Below are 25,661 nucleotides of genomic sequence, written 5' to 3' on the forward strand. Positions count from 1 at the left end.
GTGGAATCTCAGTTTTTGCAGATGTTCACAAACTACACTCAATACAAATGCAACACTTTTGGTTTTGCTCCCATTTTGTATGAGATGAATTCAAAGATCTAAAACTTTTTCCACATACACAATATCACCATTTCCCTCAAATATTGTTCACAAACCAGTCTAAATCTGTGATAGTGAGCACTTCTCCTTTGCTGAGATATCCATCCCACCTCACAGGTGTGCCATATCAAAGATGCTGATTAGACACCATGATTAGTGCACAGGTGTGCCTTAGACTGTCCACAATAAAAGGTCACTCTGAAAGGTGCAGTTTTGTTTTATTGGGGGGGATACCAGTCAGTATCTGGTGTGACCACCATTTGCCTCATGCAGTGCAAAACATCTCCTTCGCATAGAGTTGATCAGGCTGTCAATTGTGGCCTGTGGAATGTTGGTCCACTCCTCTTCAATGGCTGTGCGAAGTTGCTGGATATTGGCAGGAACTAGTACACGCTGTCGTATACGCCGGTCCAGAGCATCCCAAACATGCTCAATGGGTGACATGTCCAGTGAGTATGCCGGCCATGCAAGAACTGGGACATTTTCACCTTCCAAGAATTGTGTACAGATCCTTGCAACATGGGGCCGTGCATTATCCTGCTGCAAGATGAGGTGATGTTCTTGGATGTGGCACAACAATGGGCCTCAGGATCTCATCACGGTATCTCTGTGCATTCAAAATGCCATCAATAAAATGCACCTGTGTTCTTTGTCCATAACAGACGCCTGCCCATACCATAACCCCACCGCCACCATGGGCCACTCGATCCACAACATTAACATCAGAAAACCGCTCCTCACCCACACGACGCCACACACGCTGTCTGCCATCTGCCCTGGACAGCGTGAACCGGGATTCATCCGTGAAGAGAACACCTCTCCAACGTGCCAAACGCCAGCGAATGTGAGCATTTGCCCACTCAAGTCGGTTTACGACGACGAACTAGAGTCAGGTCGAGACCCCGATGAGGACGACGAGCATGCAGATGAGCTTCCCTGAGACGGTTTCTGACAGTTTGTGCAGACATTCTTTGGTTATGCAAACCGATTGTTTCAGCAGCTGTCCGAGTGGCTGGTCTCAGACGATCTTGGAGGTGAACATGCTGGATATGGAGGTCCTGGGCTGGTGTGGTTACACGTGGTCTGCGGTTGTGAGGCTGGTTGGATGTACTGCCAAATTCTCTGAAACACCTTTGGAGGCTGCTTATGGTAGAGAAATGAACATTCAATACACGAGCAACAGCTCTGGTTGACATTCCTGCTGTCAGCATGCCAATTGCACGCTCCCTCAAATCTTGCGACATCTGTGGCATTGTGCTGTGTGATAAAACTGCACCTTTCAGAGTGGCTTTTTATTGTGGGCAGTCTAAGGCACACCTGTGCACTAATCATGGTGTCTAATCAGCATCTTGATATGACACACCTGTGAGGTGGGATGGATTATCTCAGCAAAGGAGAAAGTGCTCACTATCACAGATTTAGACTGGTTTGTGAACAATATTTGAGGAAATGGTGATATTGTGTATGTTGGGAAAAAGTTTTAGATCTTTGAGTTCATCTCATACAAAATGGGAGCAAAACCAAAAGTGTTGCGTTTATATTTTTGTTGAGTGTATGTCACATAATTTAAATCCAACTTCTTAAATAACAATTATGAATGACTCTCCTCTGGTGGTAGTTCATACTTTAAAAATATCATTTAATTTTGAAAACTTTAGCCCACATATACACTAACTCAGCATATCTTTTGCATGTTCATTGTCTGTATGTTTCTTGGATTTTTGGAAATTGTAACTGCTCACATTTAATAAACCTTGACGGAATTAATTTTTTGTCTAACAATCATCTCAAATATCTGACATTACTGTGGTTCTCCACATTATTGTTATTAAAGATATAATCCAAATTCACAAACATAATTTGTTCTGCACTCCCATTCAAATCTCTGATATTTTTAAGGATGTGTCTCCTCCTATTGGAGACATGTCCACATTGCATCTTTAAGAGAGCAGAGTGAGCTCGCTATACTGCGAGGACCATCATTATGTCACCACCAAGCAAACACTGCCCCAGTGTGTGATTTCAGACTCTATATATATATATACATACACACACACAAAACCCCAAATCAGAAAAAGTTAAGATGGTATGTTTAAAAAAAAACCATTACATTTACCTTTAGTATATGTTTCACATGCAGACCGTATGAATCATTTGAGAGATATTTTAGGGGTACCCATGTATTCACTCACTGTACTTCGTTGATGCCCTGGTGTAATAGATCTGCTTCCACAAGTTGTGTAGGACAAGGGAACCAGCCATGACACCTACAACATAAAAAGAACACTGGGCCTACAGCAGTGATGCACAAATCTATGAGCACCTAATGTGTCTGTAGCAGAGATGCAGCATGTGAGCCTGTCACTCACCGGCCTGTAATGATGATAAATCATATCGTTAAGTTCTGGGATGTTAACCATGTCACCAACATAGTTGGGGTCCCAGAGACTGAGGTGCACCTATAGAAGCAGAGGAAGAAAAAAAAAAAACAAAAAAAAAAACTGAATGCATCCAATTTAAAAGAGATGAAAAAATTATACCTTGATTAACATGTCCACTGGTTGTAAACCCCCCCCCCCCCCCCCCCCCCCCCCCCCCCAAAAAAAATGTTTTTGTTTATATATATATATATGTTTAGTAAGTGTGTTACCATTTCTAACGTAATTACATTTGTTCCACAAATCTGATTGGTTAATCGTGTGAGATTTGAGACCAAAAATTTTGAGTAGACGGTGGCAAAATATTCGACCGTTTCACATTGATGTATTACTCCACGCCCTGACCGCTTTGCTATGCAAGTGTCAATAATGGCGGTGTCAGCTGAGAGTGACAGAAACAAGTACAGCGACGACAATTCAGAAATAGTGGATTTAATGGATTTAACCCTCTGGGGTCCGAGGGCATTTTTTGGACAGTTCACTCGCCTGGCATAAATGTTTTATTATTGCTGTTAACAGGTCCCCCTGCATCCCACAATCAAGTTTTATGTCTCCTTTTTTCAGGACAACCTGTGCTTTCAGAATATATATGTTTTTGTTATGTTTTATAAGTGTAATAAAGGTTTACAATCAAAAATAGGCAAGGAAACAATAAAGCGAAAAATAATATTCCACACAAATTTATTCAAAACACACAGCAAACTATAATAAACAACTGTTTTGACACTTTATAAAGGTAATTTGAGGTCTTGTGTGAAAGACTGTACAACAAAAAGGTTCAAACAATAAACACAAATGCAAATTTTGAGCAATATATACAAAATGGTCTATGCGTTTTGTTGCCCATTGATATGGTAAACAGTGCTTTACGCAGAGAAAGTAACAGAGTTATCCAGTAACATTCACATGCAAACTAGTGGAGCAATCCTGATAGTTACACACTCTTTGTTTGAGCACGTGAGATTGTCATCAGAGGCTCTCTGTCTGCTCCATGTGCTCTCACTTTCGCTGTGCATAATGGCGCATGGCGCACTGAGTATGTACTAATAGTATGTACTCATTGGAGCACCCAGGGGGCTATTCAAACGGGCCAACTAGTAACACATCACTCGTGAAAACGATCTTTGGCTTTTCACGCGAGGTAAATCTGCCCTATGGTTGGATTCTGGAAAACCATGTGACAGTGAACCAATTCTGATTGGACACTCACATTGCAAACGTCATCACACAGCTTCTATGAGGAGTAAAAAGATGGCTGATGGCTGGCTCGAAAATCCATGGAGTTAACTTTTCAGCAAAAAAAAAAAAAAGTAAGTTTCTATCTCATATCATTAAAAAGTTATTTATAATTCAGTAAAACTTGGTCTTAGCCATTGTATACGATGGCGTCAGCCTCAGAGGGTTAACTGGATTGACTGATGGATTTGCCGTGGCTTTAACTCAATGCAACTGACGAGTTGGAGAAATCTGTGGGTCTGCTAACAGAATTGCCAGTTTGGCATTAAGAAGCTGTTGCTACAGTAAGCTTTGACGAGCTGACCACACCCTTTCACAAAGATTGGCAGACTGAATTACTTACAGAAAAAATAAACTGTGCAAACGATGGAAATGCATTAGAATGCGAATAACCTTGTGTCTGATGATTTGCGGACATTCATGCTGGATTTTACAAATTTGAGTTTTATCGGCTCTACTAACGCGTTGCAGGTAAAACGGATATTTGCGACTGTAATCCACCATAAACATCCACAAATCATCAGACACAACAGGATTATTCCCTAAATATCTTATTCAAATTGAAAATCAAAATCACTTATTGTATTTTATTTTGCAACTTGCCAGCTAGACTGCCAACTTGCAGCAATTTGCCAACATACATGACCTTTAACTGGAATAAGCAGATACAGAAAATTAATGAATTACTTCATAGCAGACAGTATGAACCCAAGATATTTCATATTTTGTGTGGTCAGCTGCAGTTGTAAATATCTATCCATGCTTGCATTTTAGGCCTGCAACATATTCCAAGGCACAGTTAATACATATTGTGTTGCTGCATTGTTTGTGGACCTGACTGTGTGATTTGTATGTGCACAAAAACGTGTAATTGTAAAGAAAGGAAATTTGTATTTGTGAAAAGGCCGAGTGCAGTTTTAAAATATACAAAATTACCTCTCACTCTCAATAGCTGCTAGGCTTGCCTCTGCATTGTACCCAAGAGATGGGAAAACCAGGGACACGCCGTGCACAGCCATACAGATTCCACCGCCCACAGAACCAAAGCAGTGGTACATTGGCACGGGCAGGCAGACACGAGGATTGGGCTGAGGGACAATATCACACACCAAAAATTTGAATATGGTTGACAGTTACCTTATCAATGTCATCATGTGTGGCTGTTGGCACACTGGAGTTAGTTAGGTTTTAACACACGGTTCATTAAGAATGAAAGTAAATGTTGTAATGATAAAAGTAATAACGGTTACACACTGTTTCTTGCAGCAACACTTAACATCAAAGGAGAGGGTTGCTGAGTAAAATTTGAATTTCTATGTCTGTAGATAGCTGCTTAGTGACTTTTGGGGAGTGGGGGGGATCTGAACCACACATTTTTTTTTTTTTTTTAAGTAAAAATAAAATTGTGATTACCAACAATCTAAGGTTGCCTTTTTTGCTGTGTTACATGTTACTTAAATGCTTCACCCCTCCTCCAATGAAAATTTCCTACTTCTGCCCATGGAATCCTGCATTCATGTTGTGACCTTTTTTTGTGATTTTTAATTATGACCTAAAAACACAGGAGATTAATGAATGACTTTACACAATAATGGCACATCAAAAATAAATAAATAAATCGGTGCACTTCATTATTGACTGAGTGAATCTGAACCCATTCAGTGGTTTGCATTTGAAAACTTTATTGTAGAATTATAGAAAACACCCAAAATACTTAAAGGACATGTCTCACATTTTTTAACGGCCCAGTTAGCAAGATAACACAAGTACTCATGATTGTAAGCCTCTTTGCACACTTGTGCTACTAATTAGTGATCGCTGATATATTTTATTCCTCTCACTCTGAGCGTAAGCAGGCGCATTTCCGGAAAACGTCTCACTCAGCAATTCTCGGCATGTGATGTACATTTTAGAATGAGCGGTAACATCCTTATGACTGACGGACAGAGGAAAATGAACCTGCTCCGTCCGAAAATGAAGCTTCTGAGCTGCTGCTCAAAAGTGATGGCTCGGATTTACAGACAGGAGACGACACACTTCACTCTGAAACTCTTAACTTTTTCAGAGTGTCGGATTTTGGAGCCTAAAGTGTGGCGACGCGCTGTTTGTGTGGATGCTGGTTTACTGAAGCTGTGGAGATGGACATGGGGACATCTGCATGACACCGTTTTAATAGACTGCCTGGACACGGTGATTGATTTGTTACATGGAAAAAGTCAGAATACATTATTTCCAGGAGTTAATGGACGTTATTTTATGTACCACAATCGTGAGAGAACGAAAGGTGAAGCTGCAGCCGGCGATCTCGCATGGGCGCATGTGTACTTCTTTTATCGTGTGGAGTTTACATTACGGTGAGTCTGGCATGTTCAGGGTTTTACTCCTTTTGTGTTTTGTGGGAAGCTTTTTTTTTTTGCTTTCAGAGTGTGGAGGTGGTTGTGTGTGCTACGAAGTTCGCTATCTGTGTGTGTTGCTCGTTGCTCCTCTCAGCTCCTGCCGCTGTGAATGTTTGCACAATGTTTTTCCCTGGCGGCAGATGTATTTTTTTTTTCCCACTTGTTTTATTGATAACACTCATAATTAATCGTGCACAAAACTGAACCTTGAGCAGAGCTGGTTATTGACAGGCTGCGTTCATGGCCCATGGCCGCAGGTGCACTGAATCTTCTCAGAGCTGCTGCTTTTACCGTGACTCCATCAAAATGAACAGTTTTCACTTAAAAACGAGTCATCATAACATGACATCACACTTATGTAAACTTTAGAATTAATCTGTGCCTCAGTTCAGCTACATTCCATTGAAGCGCACGCTGGGACACTTCTAGTGGCTACGTCACTTGTTGGAAATACCAGAGTACTCACAAGTACTTTGTTTTCGGATGTCTCCATAGCTGTTTGTTTCGAACGCCGTATACTTTGAAACCGGTCACAGACATGCACAAAGTAATCCCGGTGGATCATCGGATGGCCACCAACAGCCTAAATCTAAATTATTATGATTTCAGGGCGACATGTCCTTTAAAAGCACACTGTTTATGATTCGAGCCCATCAAATATTCCCAGTCTAATAACTAAAAAAAACAAATTAAATAATAATTGTTAAAATGTTTAAATACTATTTAAATAATGTTTAATTAAAATATAGTTTAATTCCTATATTAAATTCTAATATGAACAAACCACCAGACTGAGTGCTGCGGTCACAGCAACTCTGCATCAAGATTTACCCAGCTATTACTTTAAAACAAGTTGCCATGATAATATAATATTTCATAGTTCTAGGTCAAATGTGTGCTGAAACTTGGGGATTGTTCTGGACCCATCACTCATCAGTATGGTCTGTCACAGCACTAAGAGGTAAGCCCCCATCACACATAGCAAGAATGTGCAGGAATCAGCTTGACACAGCAAATATTGCCATAATCTGACACAGATGGATGAAAAGAGGCATGGTCGGCAGTGTCGGAACGCATCCAGATGACCTCTTCCACACCTGCACGATGGCATCCAAAGCCAATTTAAATAACAGCTAGATGACAGACTGCTGTCAGGCAGCCATAAAAAGCGCTGAAGACTGCCCGATGTCCAAACGTCTGGATGGCAAACACGGGAACGGAGTGGGAGGGAGCATGTGAACGCGCACGTGTGCGTGCTGTACGTGTGACGTGGGGCTGATATTGTCACTCAGCACGTGCCACTGGACAACTTTGCTGAAAGTTTGCTGGCAGTTGGCCAAGCAGTCCCATGCATCAGACGCAATGCTTTTCCAGGGAACTTTAATTTCTTTTTTTGTGTGTTTTGGCTCATTTCAGCAGCACAACGCAACTCTGGACATGGTTGGATTATCACATGGGATTTATTTTTGCAGCACACAGCAGCCGGGTAAAAGGATTTTAACCGCAGACTGCAGTCCGGCTCCATGTCCACGTCTGCGCTGTGAAACACTACTGGGCCGTTGTTGGAGGTGAGATTCATTTTATTCATGCTGTCACGGCCTGGCACAACAGTTCCATGTCATATCTCCTACAGAGTTATAAGGTGATCACATATTACAGCGGTCAGATCTGTTCAGCTCTGAGCCTGATGCATGCATTGATGCGTTACTGTGCACCATGCAGAGGCGCAGCTGCCGGAGGTATATACAGATATGATAGAGACAACAGTTCACAATATTTACATTGCCCATGGGAAGGAATGGACAAATATCTGTACTGTAAGGTCTATTATGGATATAACAGCCTGTTCAAATTTGCAGAGGCGTGTGCACAGTAATGCACGGTGCTTTCGGTTTGATAGCCACGGTTCACATTCACTATACAAAATAGTAATTCATAATTATTACGTGCAGGTCATACCAGCAGGCTTTGCCATGCCAGATCCATCTCGAAGTTCCCTCATATGCACTCAAATCATTTCGGATCCCGTTTTTCCGCCATCGGAATATGTAAATTGCAGTCAGATGGTCCTCAGATTGCACATGGACCGCTGTCTGAAAGGTGTCCCATCTCGATGGCGCCCGGAGGGTTTTGAACATGTGCATCACACTCGGGTCCGCCAGCGATTTTGACCACCTGTGTGGACTCTTGCAGATGGCTTTCAGAATGTTTGGAACTGAAACCTGACACTTTTCGGATGTGCACCGATTCGTTATTCTAACGCAATTCTGCGTGATTCTGGCTCTGTGTGACAGGGGGTATTACGGTCGCATTTTGTAAAGTAGCCTGAAAATGGTGACAACACCTCATAAAAGTACATCTGGTACTTTTAACAGTTTTTCCACCAATGACCAGATTTCTGGATGTAAAGTATACATACTACTATTTACAACAGCGAGTGCATCGTCAACATGTAGCATTTGACTAATTACTGTCCATATTAAAATATATGTTCATGCTAACAGCAAATGATAGCAAGTGGTTGTACATCCTGGAATCTGTTAGTTCTCAACTTCACATGGTAACACTGAATGCTGGCCTTGATTTCAGGGTCTAAAATAAGCATCATGGGATCAGATGAGGCTGACAAAAGTTGACATTTGCCTTCAGACAAACACAAGTAAAACATATTTCAAGTCACCTGCCAGGTGTAGCCCAGTCGTTTACCGATAAAGTAGCCATTGTTGATGACGTTGTGGTGAGTCAAAGTGGCACCTTTTGGAGCTCCAGTTGTGCCCTGGTAACAGATGTGACATGAATAATTGTCCAGAGGAAGGCATTAAAGCTAAAAAAAAAAAAAAAAAAAAAAAAATCATGAGCTTGTTTCATTCATCTATAAACATGGTAAAATCAAGAACTTCCCTTCTTAAAACTTTACAGAACACCAAACTGAGAAATTAATACCCACCAACACTGGCTGAAGGTTTTGGATCAACATTTTAAAAAGTGAATATGATAGGCATTTGTGTGTGATGTAATTACAATTTTAATACAATAACATACAAAATAATTTGTACTTGCAAAAACATGAAAATATTTGAAGTAATTGAACCATAATTGTTGGCACTATGTGTCCTCTCTAAGTAATTAATGTTTGTTAGGTAAGACATGATTTTCGTGTTTGAACATTAGCACACACCATTTTCAATATTTCTTTATAAAATTCAATGTACATAATTGATTAAATTCAACTGTACTGCTACTGTATATATACATTATTTGTTAAATTGTCAATTAAATGTAGTGCACAATGTAATATTCATCACTTAAAGGTGTCATATTGTGTAAATTCTCTATACCTTTTACAGTGATAGTTGAATTACATATTAACCATCCTGAACATACCGCATTTCTGACTGTACATGTAGTAATTCACCTTTTATAAAAAACTCCACAAAACTGTTTCAGAGTTCTTTGAATTATATAACAGCCATCCATATTTGGGCTTTTGCCTGTGCGAGACACCCATTTATCCAGGCTAAGCTTTGCATGACACATCCACAAGGTGGCAGAGGGGTGTGGCAAGCATCAGCTCCTTTCCATTCTCTCTATTGCATAAAAGTAAAATCAACCAAGAATGTGCATCGTCAACATTCTTTGTTATTTGACATATAGGCAAACTTCCGGTCACTTTCCTACATTGAATGTTTTCACATTGCATTGCCTGGAAACTATGTTTTATTTCTACACGTGTTTACGAGAAAGCCACGCAACTTTATCCAATATTGTAAGAGTATGACCATGAAGGCTGGGGGAGGAAGCAGGCAGCAGGTTAGCGATCTCAGCGGGACAGCTGTGCCTTGGACACGGGACTTTGAAAGTGTTAGCATTGCTAAGTGTAAGCTATATGTATTCTTACCTGCTTAGTGACTGTAGGAACAAATCAAGAAACACAAATGTGATAATGGCAATCAGATGTTTAATGACAAGTAGGGTTGGGTATCGAGAACCGGTTCATTTCGGGTATCGTTAAGAAATGATTCGATCCAACGATATCAATAGTCTTTTTGCTTAACGATTCCCTTATCAGTCGTTCAGAGCAGCCGTTGTTTTTAAGGGTGTTTGTCGGGGAAATGATCATTTCTCTACGTTGATTACAGACCCTGTAGCGGGTCTGTAATCAACCGTTTCTGCAGCGTGACTCCACTTTGAAGCGTGAACCAAATGAAGCAATGCTTCAATCTGCTGGCTCGTTGGTTCTTTGATTCGCTGCTCTTCAGAAGTGGCAAGTCCGCTTCTTAATCTCCCCACAAAGCCATTAAAATATGTCAATCGTGAGTCACTCTTGTGTGAATTAAAGTCACTAACTGGGACTCTTGTTGCAGTCAAGAAAAGAGAATCGTCCTCTGTTCCGTTGGCACAGCTCCAAAGGCTGCGCTGCACTCTGCCGAGACAGAGTCCGGTCAGAATTAATAACTTCAATTACAACAATAATTAGCAACGAATTCGCTCTTTAAATAAAATGACACCTCCAAACGCAGTAATACAAACAATAGACTAAAATGTTTGCATTCTTTATGAATTATATCCTGATGTGCAGCACAGCAAGCTGCAAGAGCTCAGCTCAGAGGTTTGGAAAGACATTCATGCCAATAATGTCTGAAAGGAAATGCTTTTGACAAAAACTACAGATTTTGTTTATTTCTATTTATGTCCAGATTTTAAGGATCCAGTAACCAATTTCATATTTATTTACTTTAAGACTCAATAAAATGTTGTTGACCTAGAAAACCTGTAAAGCCTACTTTTAGTACACAGAAAATTCACAAGAGGTATCAATAAGGGAATCGATAAGGAATCAGATCGATAGATAAAATCTTATCAATACCCATCCCTAATGACAAGTCACGGCGAACTCATGGAACTTGGGAGAATCAAAGCGCAGGAAGCCGTGTCAGGCATGAAGCAGCTGTGTGCCACTTCAGGAGAGGTCAAATCAGCATGATATGGTTGTGATTGTATTTATTATAGTTTGTCCAGTCTGGTTTACAGTTATTGGTTGTATTTTTAACACTCACTTTATGAATGCTGTGCAAGTTACAACACAGCCATAGGGAAGTATGGGTGCCTTCAAATCTTGACTAAATAAGGTAACAATAATAGTGCACCCACTACAGTGGTTCATAGATTATATATGATAGGGAGAATTGAACTAAACAGGCACATAAACAATTTCTAGGAGGCTTTTAAGTATATAATTTGTGAAAACTTTTGTATCTCTGAAGAATAATGAAAACCTGCTAAATACAACAGTTATGAAGTGATATGTATGAATAAAATGTGCATGGTTCAGCTTTAAAAATTTAGAAATTTCTTTTAGGTTTACAGGAAAATTTTGTTGTATTTAGTCACATTTTCATAATCCTTATAATACTGAGTCATTAGCATCTGTGTTTGTGTTAAGCAGTGTGTAGTCAGTATATTTATTTATCTATTATGGGACTATAAGGTTTGGAATTTCCTAGTAATGATTGTGTATGAAAGCCATTGTGGATAACTTTTTTGCTAAATGTTAAAATTTGGGAGAAAAAAAAAACAAACTAAAATTTGCCAGAAACAAACCCAGATATTGTCTGAGGGGGGAAAACTCTGATTTATTATTATTATTATTTCATTTGTGAGTTAACCATTTAAACCTTTAGGCTGTTGTACAGGGTTGAATTGTTTCTTTAATTACATGGAAACATAATCATATTTTGACAAGTCACATTTGACTTTCTATTGGCACATTGGTGATAAATATTCATGGCAGTGGCACAGTTTTCCTAAGTTTTTTTTTTTTTAATGATTGAATACCAAATGAAGTCGCAACACATCAGCATGTTTCCTGTTGAAGTTACCGAAGTAAACAAGATGTTTATTGGGTCATCAAAGGAAAGTTTTTTCTGCAGATCCTGCAGCTGCTGCTGGTATTGGCTGCTGCCTGCTTGCATCACATCCTCAAAATGGAACATTCCTGGTTGTCGAGAATCCTGAACAATCACAGATCGAAGATTTGGAAGACTGGGGGACAAAAACACAACAGCCAAAACAGCTGGAGTTAGAATGAGGGGATCAGAAAGGGTTTTTTTTTTAACTTTTGGTTTGATTTTGTAAATGCCTATTGGTGACTCAGGTTTTCCTGTAGAGTGCCAACTGTTTTACTTTGCGCTCTTTAAAGCTCCTGGACTGGAAGATTCGATCTCAGGACAAATCTGTCTCAGCATGTCACAGTACTTCTGTGTCTTGAACTGCACTGGGCACACGATGGCCTTACACCCAACCTGTGAAAACAGGAGCAGAATTAATAAAAGTCACTTGCCCTGAGGTAGTCTGTGCTTATGACAGCAGAGAGGCATTTAAACTACCAACCTGCCGCAACACGAACTCCACCTCATGCGCCTGATATGCCGGGTTCACCGCAACCTGTTGAGAAGATAAGGTGACATAATGCTGTTTGTAATGAAAACTGAAGTTTGATTAATCTGAAATCTGGGCCAAAGCAAAATCTCACCAATATGATGCCAGCTTTAGCTGTGGCAAACTGCATTAGGATCCATTCGTATGTGTTTGGCCCCCAAATGCCAAGCCTGTCTCCTCTATTCAGTCCCAGAGCAAGCAGTCCGGCTGCAGCCTTGTCCACCTGCAGAAACATTCAGACCCATTTCTAGTATTTAGTCCAAGCTAGGCTAGGAACTGGTTCAAGGAACAAACTAGAAACATTCCCAGAACATAAACTTTTATTTGAAGTAATGGCTGTGTGTGCTGCATGACTGATGAATAATGTTATTCCCAACCTCTTACTTTAAATACAAATTAAACTGTGGTTGGTGTCTCCTCACCAAGCTACTTGCCTGTTCTCCTGTAGCCCATCCCAGCCTTGTGCAGGTCTACAGTTTTGTCCCTGGTGTCCTTAGACAGCTCTTTGGTCTTGCCCATGGTGGACAGGTTGGACTATGATTTATTGAGTGTGTGGACATATGTCTTTTATGTTAACTGTGGTTAATGCATTTTGTATCACCACTCCTGCCTTCATAGTGGAGTTGCACAGAGAATAATTTTCTTTCAACAAAACATCAAATCGATGCTTGAATCTCCAATGTGCCTTCTGGCAAATTGTAGCTGAACTTTCAAGTGTTTTTTTTTTCCCTCTCTTTTTTATAGAAACCTTCGCTATACCGCTTCATCATGAAGCTGTATAACTGGTGATGCAACACTCAAAACCTGCACTATGCACAACCTCTTCAATCACAGCCACAGAAGTCTATAACTTCTTCAGGGTTGTCCTGGTGGCTTTCCTCACTCTTCACCTTCTTATACAGTCACTCAGTTTTTGAGAACTAGCTACGCCACACAGATTTACCATAGAGTGCTATAGTGTTTGTATTTCTTCATAATTCATGTAAATACTGTCCAAGACATAGACGCAGCACTGTAGCCAGGCGTCATTCACACTGCCATCCAGTAGATGGCAGTGTTCTATGCATTTTGACCCATCTACTGGATGGGATATTACATACTGGCATATTATGTTACTATGCTTTTTACTTTTTTACTATGCTTTTTAATCTTTTAATTCATGTTATTTTGTTTTCTGAATTGCTTTGTGTGAAGCGCCTTGAAACGGCTCTGTTGTGATTTGGCGCTATATAAAGTTAATAAATTGAATTGAATCTGAGGTTCAGTTTATTCCATAATGCAGTCTCGTATGTGTGTGTCAATATTCAGAATTAGTGCATTATTGTAAAATTAAAAAGGTATGTGTTATATTTTCACTTTGTACAAATGACATTAATGTAGTTAAACTATCTGGATTAATTTGGTTTATAAATCAAAACCATAAGTCAAACCTACTTTCGTTTTCAAGATGTCTGCCTCACGGCTGGACCACTGTATGCTGTCAAGGTAAATGACGCTTCCCTACAGCAGTGTGCAGGACGCACAAACACAGAAGCACTGACTCATTAGCTGTGTTTGGTTTTGTGATCACCTTTGATTCTATCAGAAGCGTTTGCGGCGTTTAAACTCAAAATTGGCTTGTCGGTAGTTGACAGTGTATTGGTAATCGGCAGTGTATCAGCAATACTGAAAGTTATCGGTTATTGGTTAGCGGTAGCTTCTGATAAATTTTTTGGTGGTTTATTGGTTTAATGTTATAAAAGGTAACTTTTCAGTTAGCTGATTAGCGATTACTGAAGCTAACTTTTTGGTTAGCTGTGCCTACCACTGCCTTTATAAATGTTGGTTTTAGACATTAAATTCAGTGTTTGATGGACAGGTTGACATGGATGTAAAGAGGAATAATGTTGGAATTCTTAGCTAACTTCATTTAGCTAAACAGTATGACCAGCATAGGTAAGAATAATTGCAAGCGTTGAACTTGGATGAAAATATTCTTTCCATTGCACAAATGGAAAACATTTATTTGTTTTATATGACACCTAAATAGATCCTTGTCATTTGATATTTTATTTAAAATTCTACATGGGTTTATTCTGCGAACAGGAAGCCAGAAGCAGCGGGGCAGAGATGACAGTCCTCATAGTAGTTCGCTTCACCCGCCAGGCGAGCCACCGACATGGTCGCCAAGCTCGACAAGAACTGAAGCAAAGTGTGTGGAAACACAACTGCTGTCCTCAATCTAGTGAATATTTGGGATCAAACCTGTCTAATTCTTCATGTGACAGCACTTCTACAGCCTCTAGAGATGTCCCTGAGAACACTGCATAACCTTCCAATTTATTTACAGAGTACTAGATTTAGCTTCCTTATATCATGGACATATTTTACGAAAAGGTAGAAAGTCATTTAAAGGAACAAAAGGTATGGTCCCGACATCAATTGTAACTGGAACTAAGTTGCACGAAAAATGACGTCAGTCATGCAATGGACTATTTCTCTATACAATGGGACAAATCAGTGTTAAGTGACCGTAGAGGACATACAAGCCACCACAATCAAATGACCAAGATATGTACGCAACCTTTCAAAAATGTCAGCTACCTATTTTATAAACACTACCCAATCTAAAGTCCATGAATTCCCACGGGCAAGGCGATAATAATGGTTTTAAGGTGGAATTCAAGATTATGATCTTATCTCCTCTGAATGAAACAACTGGGGGGGGGGGGGGGGGGGGGGTTCTGGTTCAAAGAAGACCTGACTGCAAGGGATAGTCAGTCGAGTATGAATTATACAGTGACAATCAGGGATCCTTACCCATACATGTCAACCTATACGGATTGTCCGTAAATTATACGGATTTTTCCAAGTTTCAGAGTCATATGGACGTACAAATAAAGTCTTACGGATATTCAGGGTTTTCTATTGTAAATTTTTTTTACTGTTGTTTTTCTTAAAAATCGTCAGGCGATCGACACAAAAAGACACAAACACATTGTTCTAAACAAAGAATTGTGAAACCGAATGCTTGTTGTTTTCTGAGTCTCGCGCATTACCGTAACTTCTAGACTGGTCTGCAGGTGTGCCAAAGTAATCATCCCCGTCAGAATTTGTGTACCCTGGCGTGGGACCACGCACTCACTCGGTGCAGCACGCACAGACAAAAATAATGGCATGTTGGTTGTTCAATACATGACATTAAAAAATAACTTTCATAATCTTTTGACGACGTTTAATGCATGCGTGTCTTCACGTCGATTACACACACAGCACAGAAACAGTGTCGAACATAAAAAACACGCTGTAAGACGTTTATGATCGCACCACTGTCAAGATAATTCAATGATTTTCACTCTTTCTTCAGTTCGTTCATTCGAGATTAAAATATGAACAGTTATAACCTGTACACTCTTGTACTTTGTGACTTTTTCTGTTTTAAATAAAAGATAAGCAGACAAACGTGATGTGGGTGATGGTTGTTTTGATTTACAAGAAATAAAATTCAGCTTTTACACTGTAAAAAAAAAATCCAGTTTTTACAGAAAAATTCTGTCAGCTGTGGTTTCCAGGGGAATTCTGTCAAAATTACAATGAATAAGTAAGTGGTTTTACACATACATATTTATGTAAATTTTACAGTTTAAACATGTAATTAAAAAATATTAATCTGTAATTAGGTATGCCATTTGGTATTAAAAGGCACTGCGCTGCGGTGGTTTGAATCATATTTATCTAACAGATTACAATTTGTTCATGTAAATGGGGAATCTTCTTCACAGACTAAGGTTAATTATGGAGTTCCACAAGGTTCTTAAATTTTCATTGTTACGCAGATGATACCCAGCTTTATCTATCCATGAAGCCAGAGGACACACACCAATTAGCTAAACTGCAGGATTGTCTTACAGACATAAAGATATGGATGACCTCTAATTTCCTGCTTTTAAACTGAGATAAAACTGAAGTTATTGTACTTGGCCCCACAAATCTTAGAAACATGGTGTCTAACCAGATCCTTATGTTGTGTGGGCCGCTGAAGAGGAGGTACTGCTGGCCCACCACCACCAGAGGGCGCCCTGTCTGGAGTGCGGGCTCCAGGCATCAGAGGGCGCTGCTGCCTCACAGGAGCAGCCGGGGTGACAGCTGTCACTTATCACCTACAACAGCTGTCACCAATCATCTGATCAGCAGTGGTATATCAGCAGGACGACATCTCCACCTCTTTGCCGAGATATCGCTCTACCGAGGAGGTAACGTTCTCAGCTGACAGTGAATATCTGTTGCTTGTGTGTGTTGGACAGCAGATATTCTGTTTCTTTTTTCGACGAGAGGTGGAGGTGGTTTTCCACCATACGTGTTGCTGGGTGCAGACGCACCCACATCTAACTGTTTTTGTTCCTCGCCAGCAGTACCAGATCCGACAAGCGGAGGCAGTGGCCACCTGGGAGTTCGGGACTTGGCGGCTCCAGTATTCCCGGGGTTCGGTGACGGAGGAAATCGTGTGGTTCCGGTTCTGCTTTGGACAGACGTCTCTTATCTTCGAGCCTGCCCACGCGACACATTTTTGTGAATTGACTTCATTGACTATTATTGTAATCTGCTGTGTTTGTTGTGCTCATTCACAACAGTAAAGTGTTGTTATTTGACTTCCTCCATTGTCCGTTCATTTGCGCCCCCTGTTGTGGGTCCGTGTTCCTACACTTTCCCAACACCTTACTCTGGATGGCATTACCCTGACCTCTAGTAATACTGTGAGAAATCTTGGACGTCCTGGATCAATAGAGCCTGAAATGTGGAGGTTTTAAGCTTGAAACAGGCTGATGACGCTGCCTGAGAGCGCTGCACGACGTCTCGCACCGTGGGAAGTCCTTAAAGCGACAGAATCACCTCAAAATCTCTCATCAGCTGTTAAAATTTTCACTGAAAACCAGCTTAATTTTTCGAACCATGTCCACTTCGATGTGTCTCACAGGTTTAGAAAAAATTTTGATCAAACAAAGCGCCAGTCTCTCAGCAACTTCTCAGACAAAGGAATTCCGACGAGGGGCTGGATGACTCCTCCCACAAGGAGTGCTCACAGGCGAATGACGTCACCGACAGGCGTGGAAAAACTCACGCATGCGCACGAGGGTTCAAGCATGTCTGACGTAAAAACATATGAATGAAATCCATATAGTTTATGAAAAAAATAAAAAGGACCTATACTTTACGGACAGCCCTCGTACATACATACACACACACACGAGGTCTGTTAGAAAAGTATCTGACCTTTTTATTTTTGCAAAAACCTGATGGATTTGAATCACATGTGCGTGCATGAGCCAATTGCAAGGAAAATGGGGGAACAACTGGAGCAGCACTACTGCATTAAATTTTGCCAGAAACTGGGCGACAGCCAGGTGGAAACGGAAGAATCAGACGGCTTTCAGTGACGATGCTATGGGCATCACACAGATTAAGGAGCGGTACAACCGGTTTAAAGACGTCCGCACAACAGTGGAGAGCGAGCCGCGCTCCGGTCGGCCATCAACATGCTGAAATGACCAAATCATTTCCAAAGTGAACGCTGTGGTGATGCGGGACTGTCGTGTGACTATCTGAGAAATTGTGGAAGAGGTGGACATCAGCACTTTTTCGGCACATTCCACTGTGACAGAATATTTGGCCATGAAAAGAGTGGCGGTGCTGAAGCTGCTAACGGCGGAGCAAAAAGCGCCTTCGTGTTGAAGTCTCACAGGACATGCTGGACTCCGAAAAATGCTGCCCACCTCTTCCACAATTTCTCAGATAGTCACATGACTGAAAAGCCACTGAAAGCCGTCTGAATATTCCGAATGGTTTCCACCTGGCTGTCGCCCAGTTTCTGGCAAAATTTGATGCAGTGCTGCTCCAGTTGTTCCGCCATTTTCCTTGCAATGAAAATCCACCGAGAGCACTACACACGTCCTCACACAAAGGCTGCTTGCCAGCAAATGACGCAATCGACAGGCGTGGAAAAAATTCACGCATGCGCACTAAAGTTCAAGGTTGGCTCATGCAAGCACACGTGATTCAAATCCATCAGGTTTTTGCAAAAAATAAAAAGGTCGGATACTTTTCTCACAGACGTGCGGACGGATTGGCGGGTTGGATCGCAGCCGGTGCAGCGCGCCTGCCACAGGAAAAACACCTCCGTTGGAAGCCTTAAGGACAAGTTGGAACATGCCCTGCTGTTAAACAATTTCTCAGATACTCACTCAACTGAAAGCCACCAAAAGCCGCCTGGATTTTATAAATGGTTATCAACACGGAGGTGTTTTTCCTGTGGCGGGCGCACCGCGCCGGCAATCCGTCCGCACGTCTTTCATTAAAAAAATCTCCTTTAACAGTGGAATGTCCGGATAAACTGCTGATTCCGACCTCTTCTGAAAGTTCTCTGTTCTCTCACGACGTCCTGGGTCAACAGAGGCTTAAATTTGGAGGTTTTCAGCTTGAAACAGGATGACGACGTTGCCTCGAAGCGCTGCGCGACGTCCCGCTCCGTGGGAAGTCCTTACAGCGATAGAAACAATCCAAAATCTCTCATCAGCCATTAAAATTTACACCGAAAACCAGCTGAATTTCTCGAATGGTCTCCACTCGGATGTGCCTCACAGTTCTTGAAAAAATTTTGATCAAGCACAGCGCCAGTCTCTCAGCAACTTCTCAGACAATGAAAATCCGACGAGGGGGCTGGACCACTCCTTCCACAAGGCGTGCTCACAGGCGAATGACGTCACCGACAGGCGTGAAAAAACTCACACATGCGCACGAGGGTTCAAGTTTGGCTGATGTAATCACACGTGATTCAAATCCATATAGTTTTTTAAAAAAATAAAACTGTCAGTTTCTTTTCTAATAGACCTCGTGTATATATATATATATATATATAAATAAAAGGGCTAATTCTGTCTGTCCGGGATAAACTCCCAAACTATAATATGTAGCCCTAAAAACTATATATATATATTCTGAATCCTCATGACATGGGGAAAAAACTGGTACCATTTTTTAAAAAGTTGAACGTAACCAATAATTTAATGCTTTAATGTATTCTCTTTATCTATTTATCTTTTATGGTTGCTTGATGTCATCAAGAAAGCCTGAGTACAAAAAGTATAAAGCGGTCAGAATTATAATTCCACTCCCCCCCCCCCCCCCCCAATCCTGATGATGTCATCAAGAAAGCCGGAGTACAACCATTAGAAAGTTGTCAGAAATCTAATCCCCCCTCCCATCTTGATGATGTCATCAAGAAAGCCTGAGTACAAAAAATATGAAGTGGTCAATTCTAATTCCACCCCACCCAAACTAGGTGGGCAACCTGACACTCTGGATGACCAGGTCAAGCTGCCCTTTGGTGATACTGTTCATAACATATAAGTTGGTGGCCAAAGTCTTTCCAAACCTCCACCGGAACTACCAGAACTACAACTGGGTGACCGAGCGTGCTATCCTTGCTCCAAAGAACTTGGCAGTGGATGACATCAATGCTAAGCTTCTGGCCCAGCTTTCAGGACAGGCCTCCAGCTACATGTCAACTGACACAGTGCACGATCCAGATGAGGTGGTTAACTACCCAGTTGAATTAACAGCCTGGCACCAGCAGGCCTCCCACCACACAGCTTGGTGCTCAAAGTTGGTGCCCCAGTCATGCTCCTGTGGAATCTCGACCCACCCAAGCTCTGCAATGGAATGTGACTCACAATTAAGAAGTTGATGCCAAGAGTCCTGGAGGCCACAGTAATGACAGGCAAGGCCAAGGGAGAAGATGTCTTTATACCAAGGATTCCACTTATCCCATCAGACATGGCATTTGAGTTCAGGCGATGTCCATCAACAAGGCTCAGGGACAGTCCCTTAAGGTGGTTGGACAGAATCTGGCACAGCCTGTGTTCTCCCACGGCCAGATGTATGTCAGCTGCTCCAGGGTTGGTAACCCAGAACAGCTGTACATCCACTCGCCAGGTGGCATGACAAGGAACATTGTCTATCAAGAGGCTCTTCAAAACTAATGGTCAGAAAACACTAAGTGAATTTCATGAAGAAATATTTCTCCATTCTAATATTTACATTTGCTGTTTAAAGCCATTTTATGTTTGTAAAATTCCAATGTAAAAACAGTGAAATACACCACTACCTCAATTTTGATTCATTGATATTTACATTTACTGTTACCTACCTTTTTGTGTGTAATTTTGTTATACATTTGAATGCAAAACAAAGTCTGCATGAAGGACTTCAAATGGGTTTGTCTTTTAACCAAGTATTTCCACTTAGTTTGGGGAGTCCACCTCTTATAGTTCTGCTGGACAACTTTAGCCCATTAAATATTACATTTGTAAGACATCAGCATTACAAAAACAAATGTTGGGCAATTGTTTTGATTTGTTTTGGCTTATTTCTAAAACAGGTTAACCCGGGCAGCATGAAGACACCATCCTGTCCTGAATGAAATTTGGACCACAATTATAGACCATGTTATCAACCACCGCCTCGCAATGGCAGAGGGAGGTCGGCAAGTGCAGCCTAACGTGCCTCACTCTACAGCCTCCTCCATCATTAGGACAAGACACTGTGCATAAAGCAAGAAATGTAGTTATTTACTCATTTAGTGTGTGTGTTATAGGCCTACAGCAATAGCTTACTTAAATTGGATGTCATGACACTAAAAATGACAAGAAAAATACTGAAGAAAATAAACAATGGAATTATTGATGATTGTATTCCAGTCACTGTGCAGTGATGCATTAGAATTGTGGTCAAGTTATTGAAAAAAAACAATGCAATTACATTGGTAACTCATTGTGTAAGAAATACATAAAGTATACATTACAAATGGTAATACACTGTTGTTCTTTCAATTCTGTGTCTAGGATTAAACAACAACCTCACAAGGGTGATAGAACAAAACCTCCCAATGAACAACAAGAACAAGAGATCTGTCTCAATGTGATGGCAAATAATGCCATCACATTGAGACAGATCTCCACTACAATCCTACAAGATGAATGCCACATTCCAAAATGTTAACTCTATAATCATCTCGACAATAGACCAGATATTGAACCAGCATCAGATGACGACGAAGCAACTTTACAAGGTACTATTTGAGAAGAACTCTGATAGAAAGAGTTGTTGTACCGGTATGTACATGTCAGTCAGTTACTGGCTGTCTATCATTTTAACCTTTTTACAATTAAGAAGTGGTTTCCAAACATGTTTGGCTTCAGGACCCCCTTTACCTGACTTCTGAATATGACTTCAACATTTTGCCTAAAAACTGCAAAGGAAGACTAGATTACTGTATGATACAAATATCATTCTAATCCAATTACATTTTTCCACAAATCTAATTGGTTAATCGTGTGAGATTTCAGACCATATAATATCAGGGAAACGGTGGCAAAATATTCAACTGTTTCACATTTGAATGTATAACTCCGTATTACTTTGTGGTATTTGGTTTAAATAAATGGACTGCATTTATATAGCCCTTTCCCATCTGCATCAGATGCTCAAAGTGCTTTAAAATAATGTCTCACATTCACTCCGATGTTTAAAGCATTTTTAAAGTAAAATCTTTAGGACCTTTTCAATTGATTTTCATGTTATTCATACTGTGGTAAACAGCGCCCCTACTGGTAATGTTAAGCACAGTTAAGAACAGACAAGTGTTGAGTCTTGTGGAGGTTTGCACCCTGTTTTTTTTTTTTATTTTACTGTTTTGCCATCCGTCTCTTCCTCTCATTTCTCCTATAAAAATCATCTGCCTCACAACAGAATTTGATAATGATTTTTCTCCTCCACTGTATAAAATTAATCTGGATCATTCTTATTCTTTGTTGTTAGATTCAATGATCATCACTGTTTAGTAAAACCCTGAGCTCAGTCGACTGGAATTTAGGTCAAACATCATTCAAAAATAAATAAACTACTGTCTAGTTCCACTACAAAGTGATTACTGAGCAATAAAGCAATCATAATCTGAAAAGACAGGCTGCTGCACAATAATACGATACAATTCTGAATAAAAAAAACGCTTGCTTTACTTTGTATGCATATGTGAGAAACTTGCGTTACAAAAAAAAAATTTAATATATGTTTATCAATATCAGAGCGGAAAAACTTTACGAAATAACTAAATAAGTGCTCAACCCTAAAATAAATCACAACTAAATTATCACTTTTACAGTCGGTTGAGACATTTTTGTGTAGGCAATCCATATCTATCTACATAATTCATATGTAATAGTATTCAAGATAAATGAATTAACCTCATTATGTAATTCTAAAGCAACAGAGTCATGTAGCAGCTAAGTAATGGTTTTTGAGATAAATTACTTAACCTGATTATATAATTCTAAAGCAAGAGAGTTGTGTACCAAGCACATAATGCATGTAAGTTTCATCTAGCCAATACATGTACATCTAAATGAACTGTATTGAGTCCATACAATGAAGCCAAGTATCTTAAATGCTTTTTTACTTTTTAAAAACTTTTTCTTTTTCTTTTTTTGTTTTACACAAAAAAACAAAACCAACAAATAAATCCACCAAACTGACAAACCAGAAAAAAAAAATATAGGAAGAGCCTTCTCGTAAAAGTACTAGTAGTAGTAGTAGCAAGGGTCAGTGAAAGTTAAATGAAAGTTACACATATTCCACAGGGTGTTTTTTTTCTTTTTCTTTTTTTTTTTTTTTTAAAAGCCAAGTCAAATGTCATTACAAGTCAAAGAAATGATTCAATTTTTCCCAGTACTTGTCACATTTTTTCAGAGGAATGTCTAACAGAGTAGGTTATCCACTCCATAACAAAGTTCGTGTACAATATCCATCCAGTCCGTAAGACTTGGTGATTCAAGTTTCAACCAGTTCCGTGTTATAGCCTTTTTTGCAGGCCACCTGTAGTATTTGCAAGAGATATCTGTCTTTTTTCCCAGTCCAGTTGGAATGTTGCCCAAATAAAACACAGTGAAAGTCTCCTCCAGATGTTGCCCCATGATTTGTTGCACAGTTTTAATCACATCTGTCCAGTAGGGGGAGATGTTTGGGCACTCCCAGAAAATGAGGAAGTGGCCAGCTAATGTATGTCCACACTTTCTCCAACAATTGCCCTGTTCAGAGTCTCTGGTTTGTTGTTCCTTCAGTCTAGGAATAATAAAAAACCTCACAGCATTTTTCCAAGAGAAGTCCCTCCACTACTCAGAGATGGAGGTGGTTGCTATCGTCTTACAAATATTCAACCAGTCTTCTTCAGTTAGTTTTATTTTTGCTTCTTTCGCCAATCTAAGTTTAATGTAGATAGTGGACAAGTTTTTCCCCCTTTGTAGCGCTACATAGGTTTTTGAAATCTGCTTCTTTGTCAGTGTTCCTTTACACGTTTCCAAAAATTATAGGTTTTTTATCCTGTCTTTTAGAGATAATGTTTGCATTAAAGTGATGTCTTAGTTGGAGATACCTAAAAAAAGAAAAAAAATCATCTTTTCCTAAATTGTACTTTTCCAATAGTTGCTGGAAAGTGTCAAGACCTTTTTCAGAGGATATTTCCCATTAAGCGATTATGCCCTTCTTGCACCAGAGTTTGAACTTTCCATCCATGTTGGCAAGTATAAATTCTGAGTCATGTGCTGGCGACTGTAATATTTTAGCGTCCTCTTCAGTTGTTTTATCTCCGAGTTCTTTTAACCAGATGTTCAGTGGTGTTTTAATCAGGCTAGGCCCTTTAGGTAGACGTCACCGTAATAACACTTTATCCCCGATAACAGAGGGAAGAGGTACTTGGACTTCAGCCTGGTCTATCTCTTTCTATATTTGGTGTCACATGTTGAGTCAGATCATGTGATCAGCACTCTGAGCTGTGCAGCTTTATAATAACTCTCTAAGCAAGGTAGAGCCACGCCACCTTCATTTCTCGCTATTTGTGTGTTTCAAATTTTACTCTTGGTCTCTGTTTTCCCCAAATAAAAGTTGTGATCATTCTATTCCATTCAGTGAACTGTTTAATGGGCACGTCAATAGGTAATGCAGAGAATAGGTAAAGTAGTTTGGGTAGCACGATCATCTTAATTAGTTCGATTCTGTTATACATGTACGTTGGCAGAAGTAACCAGCGGTTCAGAATGGTCTTCATATTTGTTGTTAGTGGAGTGTAGTTATGGACGTGTATGTTTTCTAAATCCTTGGGTATGTGGACCCCTAAGTATTTAATTATATTGTTACACCAGTTACCCTTTAGAAGTTTAAGAATAATTTTACTTGGTTCATGGTTAAATGTAAGGATTTGTGTTCAAGAAGATTTAGTTTATAACCTGAATATGAGCCAAATGTGTTCAATAGAGTTATTAATATTGGCAGACTACTATCCGGTTTAGTGAGGTTACCAACACATCTGCATATAGACAGATCTTATATTCTGAGCCGTGTATGGTAATACCCACTACATCCTCATGCTCTCTAACAGCCTGTGCGAGTGGCTCAGTAAACAGCGCAAACAGTGCCAGGCTGAGCCGGCAGCCACGTTTCTGGTAGACACAGTCTGATAAAGCACCATTCACTTTTATCCTGGCTGTAGGTGAATCATACAGGGATGTGAGACACTTTATTACCTGAGTATTAAACCCAAACCATTTTAAAATCAGATATAAAACCTCCCATCTGACTGAGTCAAACACCTTTTCTGCATCAAGCCTGAGAGCGATGGACTTCACAGACTTCATGTGGTTAATGATATGGAGCGACCATCATACATTAACATGTGTTTGTCTATTTTTAACAAATCCTGTCTAATCTGTATCTATGAGCACAGGGATAATGTCCTCCAATCTTTTGCCCGATATAGTTGTGAGTATCTTATAGTCCGTATTTAATACTGATATAGGTCTGTAGGAACTGCATTCAGTCACATCCTTTCCAGCCTTCGGTATTACGGAGATAAGAGCGTGTTTCCAAGATGGTGGTGGTTCTCCGCCCTCCAGAACATAGTTAAAACAAGATTTTAATAATGGTATAAAGCTATTTCTGAAGCACTTCTACCATTCAGATGGAAAACCAT

At 40.2% G+C, this 25,661-nt stretch overlaps 1 protein-coding gene across 1 annotated transcript in view; it reads right to left on the reverse strand.

Moving 5' to 3' along the window:
* The window catches only part of acsf2 (acyl-CoA synthetase family member 2), a 61,990-nt gene that overhangs the window by 15,455 nt on the left and 20,874 nt on the right, over positions 1-25,661 (reverse strand). Inside the window, 10 exon segments of the mRNA XM_034193351.1 lie at positions 2,297-2,352; positions 2,355-2,366; positions 2,469-2,497; positions 2,499-2,558; positions 4,710-4,861; positions 8,850-8,945; positions 12,049-12,211; positions 12,353-12,471; positions 12,560-12,613; positions 12,702-12,830. Coding sequence (XP_034049242.1) covers positions 2,297-2,352; positions 2,355-2,366; positions 2,469-2,497; positions 2,499-2,558; positions 4,710-4,861; positions 8,850-8,945; positions 12,049-12,211; positions 12,353-12,471; positions 12,560-12,613; positions 12,702-12,830 — 870 coding nt within the window.

This window comes from Thalassophryne amazonica, chromosome 18 (genome assembly GCF_902500255.1).
Source record: "Thalassophryne amazonica chromosome 18, fThaAma1.1, whole genome shotgun sequence".
Taxonomy (NCBI): domain Eukaryota; kingdom Metazoa; phylum Chordata; class Actinopteri; order Batrachoidiformes; family Batrachoididae; genus Thalassophryne; species Thalassophryne amazonica.